Source organism: Oryzias latipes, chromosome 6, assembly GCF_053564925.1.
Source record: "Oryzias latipes strain Hd-rR chromosome 6, Olatipes_Hd-rR_3.1".
Lineage (NCBI taxonomy): Eukaryota > Metazoa > Chordata > Actinopteri > Beloniformes > Adrianichthyidae > Oryzias > Oryzias latipes.
The window spans coordinates 7,417,024-7,421,452 of NC_136242.1; the positions used below are offsets into that span (position 1 = coordinate 7,417,024).

At 53.3% G+C, this 4,429-nt stretch overlaps 1 protein-coding gene across 1 annotated transcript; it reads left to right on the forward strand.

The window, feature by feature from the left end:
• Nucleotides 1-475: 475 nt before the first annotated feature.
• Nucleotides 476-2,581, forward strand: LOC144992408 (uncharacterized). The gene is made up of 2 exons (XM_078948335.1): nt 476-1,730; nt 2,376-2,581. The coding sequence occupies exons 1-2, from the start codon at nt 794-796 to the stop codon at nt 2,579-2,581; spliced, it is 1,143 nt and encodes a 380-aa protein (XP_078804461.1). The 5' UTR covers nt 476-793.
• The last annotated feature ends 1,848 nt before the right edge of the window (nt 2,582-4,429 follow it).

The following is a 4,429-nucleotide window of genomic DNA, read 5'->3' on the forward strand; positions in this document are numbered from 1 at the left end:
CCTCCATGCAGATCTCCTCTAGAGCAGTGATGTTTTGGGGCTGTTGCTGGGCAACACAGACTTTCAACTCCCTCCATAGATTTTCTATGGGGTTGAGATCTGGAGACTGGTTAGGCCACTCCAGGAGCTTGAAATGCGTCTTATGAAGCCACTCCTTCGTTACCTAAACGTAGTGTTTGACCCATGCATGTTTCATCTTCAATGCTGATGGAAGGAGGTTTTCACTCAAAATCTGAGGATACATGGCTCCATTCATTCTTTCCTTTACACGTATGAGTCGTCCTGGTCTCTTTGCTGTAAAATGGCCCCAAATCATGATGTTTACACTCCCATGCTCTACAGTAGGTATGGTGATCTTTGGATGCAACTCGGCATTCGTTCTCCTCCAAACATGAGTAGAGTTCTTTCCAAAAAGTTCTATTTAGGTTTCATCTGACCACAGGACATTCTCCCAATCCTCTTCTGGATCTGTCAGGAGCCGGAGCCAGGGCGGGTTTGGTGGGTGTTTTCTCACTTCCGGTTTTGGGCTTTTATTTTGTTACTTCCTTTCAGGGCTCACTGTTTCACTAGGTAACTTCACCAGTCATCACCGGCACCTGTCTGCTCACCTGTTTGTCATTCCCATTTGTGTATTTAAACCCTGGTCTGTTTGTTTCTTGTCACTGGGTCGTTTTGTAAGTTCGCTTCAGTCATTTCAAGTACTATTGTGATTAAACCTTGTTTGCTTTTGAAGCTCTTTTCGCTGTCCTGCATTTGTGTCCCGACTCAACCTTGACATTACGACCCAGTCACCATGGACACAGCAGACGCGGAGAGCGCACGAGCCCAGAGCAGTGACCGGGATTGGATCATCAGTCAGCAGGAGGAGCAGCTGAACTGCCTTCGACGAGGGATGTTGGAGATGTCGGGGCGCCAGGAGCAGCAGCTGAGCTTAATCGGCAACCGCCTTGATGCCTTGGCTAGACAGATCCAGCAGCCGCTTCCATCTCATCCATCCCCTCCTGTGCCCGCCCCGGTGGTTCCGGTCCAGACGTCTTCCAGTTCGGGGATTCGACTGGCACGTCCTGAGAGATTTTCTGGCGACTCCGGGGACTGTCGAGCGTTCGTCACCCAGTGTGAACTTCACTTCGAGTTACAGGCTGCTAACTTTCCCACGGACCGCTCCAAAGTGGCGTTCATCATCTCTCACCTCTCCGACAGAGCCGGAGCGTGGGCCACTGCGGAGTGGCAACGTGGGGGGGAGACCTGCTCATCACTCCCTGCCTTTCTAGAGGCATTTTCCCTGGTTTTTCAACATACGAAACCCGGCAGGGAGGCGGCGCGGGCGCTGATGCGGCTGACTCAGGGGGACCGCCGGGTGGCAGAGTATGCCATCGAGTTCCGGACTCTCGCTGCTGAGAGCGGGTGGAACCCCGCAGCGCTCACAGACGCGTTTTTGGAGGGATTATCGGAGGAGTTAAAGGACCATTTGGCTCCTTTGGAGTTGCCCTCTTCTCTGGAGCCGCTCATTGCTTTGACCATTCGTATTGACAATCGGCTGCAGGACCGTCGGCGAGGTCGCCGCGAGGCGGGTACCTCGTACAGGGTGTCCCCAGTTGACCATGGTCGTATTACCACTCACTCATCTTCTGTCACCTCCACAGCCGTTCCGGCAGCACCATCGGAGGAGCCCATGCAGCTAGGGCGTGGTCGGTTATCTCCCACTGAACGCAGACGGCGGATGGCGGCGGGTGAGTGTCTTTACTGTGGTCGGCGGGGTCATTTCTGTAAGGATTGCCCAAAAGCCTCTGCTCGTCCTTAAGAGTGGGCACATTGACGAGCGGGGGTCAAGCGCCCACTAGTGTTACATCCACTTCCTGTATTTTGAAGGGGCAAATTTTTTCTGAGGGTAAGGGGTTTTCCATTCAGGCGTTATTAGATTCTGGGTCCGAACGGAACCTTATGGATGCAGAGCTGGCCAGACAGATCGGTCTCAGGACCAGGTCCCTTTCCCATCCATTGAAGGTCATTTCCCTTAATGGTGAGTCAGTTGCTACTGTTAACCAAATTACTGAGCCCGTTCACCTCATTTTGTCTGGAAATCATCACGAGCACACAGAATTCTATCTTTTCGAGTCCTCCCATAATCCTGTAGTGTTAGGTTTTTCTTGGCTCCTTCTCCATAATCCCCATATAGATTGGCCTACTAACCGTATTGTGAGTTGGAGTGATGACTGTCATGGAGTCTGTCTGCGTTCAGCTCTGTATCCAGGGGCTGACTCCGCCGACCCGGTAGGGCAGCCGCCCTCACCTGACCTCTCCAGTGTTCCGCCTGAATACCGCGATCTGAGAGAGGTATTTTCTAAGTCGCGAGCTCTTTCCTTACCCCCACACAGGCCTTACGACTGCGCTATTGAACTGTTGCCTGGAGCCGCCCTTCCCAGGAGTCATCTCTACAGTCTATCTAAACCTGAGAGAGGGGCCATGGACCGGTACATCACTGACTCTCTCCAGCGGGCCTCATAAGACCCTCCTCATCGCCTGTTGGAGCAGGTTTCTTTTTCGTGGGCAAGAAGGACGGGACGCTGCGTCCTTGTATTGATTTTCGGGGGCTCAACGCCATAACGATTAAAGACAGGTATCCCCTGCCTCTTATGAACTCCGCGTTCGAGTCTCTGCAGATGGCGCGGGTGTTCACCAAGTTGGACCTGCGAAATGCATACCATTTGGTGCGCATAAGGAAAGGCGATGAGTGGAAGACCGCTTTCACCACTCCCCTGGGACATTATGAATACCTAGTAATGCCTTTTGGACTTTCTAATGCTCCGGCGGTATTCCAGAGACTCATAAATGACGTGCTCCGAGATTACATACATCATTTTGTGTTTGTTTACCTTGACGACATTCTTGTTTTCTCCAGGAACCTCAACGAACATAGGCGGCATGTTCGCCTGGTCCTCCAGCGGCTCCTGGAGAACAAGTTGTTTGTCAAGGCTGAAAAATGTGAGTTCCACTCCCCCAGCGTGTCATTTTTGGGCTTTGTGATTGCTGAGGGGGAGGTTCGTCCGGAACCCGCCAAGATTAGTGCTGTGGTCAACTGGCCTACTCCAGAGTCCCGTAAGCAGTTACAGAGGTTCCTGGGGTTCGCCAATTACTTGCGTCGCTTCATCCGTCATTATAGTTCGGTTGCGGCTCCACTTACTGGCTCGACCTCTACCTCATCCCCGTTTCGCTGGACTGAAGCCGCTAAGGCCGCTTTTTGTAAACTTAAACACCTGTTCACTACGGCGCCGGTGCTCGTTCAGCCGGATCCCTCCGTCCAATTTATTGTGGAGGTCGACGCCTCAGACGTGGGGGTTGGTGCGGTATTGTCCCAGCTACATAAGGAGGACAACAAACTGCACCCCTGTGCTTTTTTTTCCCGCAGGCTTACTCCTGCGGAGATGGGGTATGACGTCGGGGATAAAGAACTTTTGGCCATTAAACTGGCGCTGGAGGAGTGGAGGCATTGGTTAGAGGGGGCGGGTCAGCCTTTTGTGGTCTGGACGGATCATAAAAACTTGTCTTATATCCGGACCGCAAAACGGCTGAACCCAAGACAGGCACGGTGGTCACTTTTCTTTGCTCGTTTTGATTTTGTGGTGTCCTATCGCCCTGGCTCCAAGAACGTGAAACCTGATGCCCTTTCCCGACAGTCGGAGCCCTTAGTTGAGGTTCAGACCCCTCAGACGATAATACCCACCGCTTGTGTTCTGGGTGCTCTCTCCTGGCGGTTAGAGAAGGACATTAAGGACGCCCAGAACCACGAGCCAGACCCTGGGGGGGGTCCTCCTAACAGACTTTATGTCCCAAGGGCCATGAGGAGCCAGGCCCTCCAGTGGGCCCATGCTACACGGTTCACCTGTCATCCCGGAGTGCACAGGACTATCACCTTCTTGCGTCGCAGTTTCTGGTGGCCCGGTTTGGCTAGGGATGCCAAGGAATTTGTTTCGGCCTGTATGATCTGCGCCCAAAATAAGGTCAGCACTCAACCACCACCTGGGTTGTTACATCCCTTACCTGTCCCGAGTCGTCCTTGGTCACATGTAGCGTTGGATTTCGTCACGGGACTGCCTCCGTCCGCTGGCAAGACGGTGGTTATGACTGTGGTGGATCGTTTCTCTAAGGCAGCCCACTTCGTGCCTCTGAGGAAACTGCCGTCTGCCTCTGACACAGCCAGGCTCATTGTCGTACATGTGTTCAGACTACATGGAATACCAGTGGACATTGTTTCTGACCGTGGGCCACAGTTTGTGTCACAGGTTTGGAAGGCTTTCTGTGCGGCTTTTGGTCCCTCGGCCAGTCTCTCCTCAGGCTTCCATCCCCAGACTAACGGGCAGGCGGAGAGGACTAACCAGGACCTTGAGGTGGCCCTCCGGTGCGTCTGCTCCCGTCACCAGTCGTCATGGAG

Excerpts from the sequence above, each read along its gene's own strand:
- LOC144992408 (XM_078948335.1), top strand. The coding sequence starts at position 794 with ATGGACACAGCAGACGCGGAGAGCGCACGAGCCCAGAGCAGTGACCGG. Across the intron at positions 1,731-2,375 it reads CAGACGGCGGATGGCGGCGG|GCCTTACGACTGCGCTATTG; the intron begins GTGAGTGTCTTT and ends ACCCCCACACAG.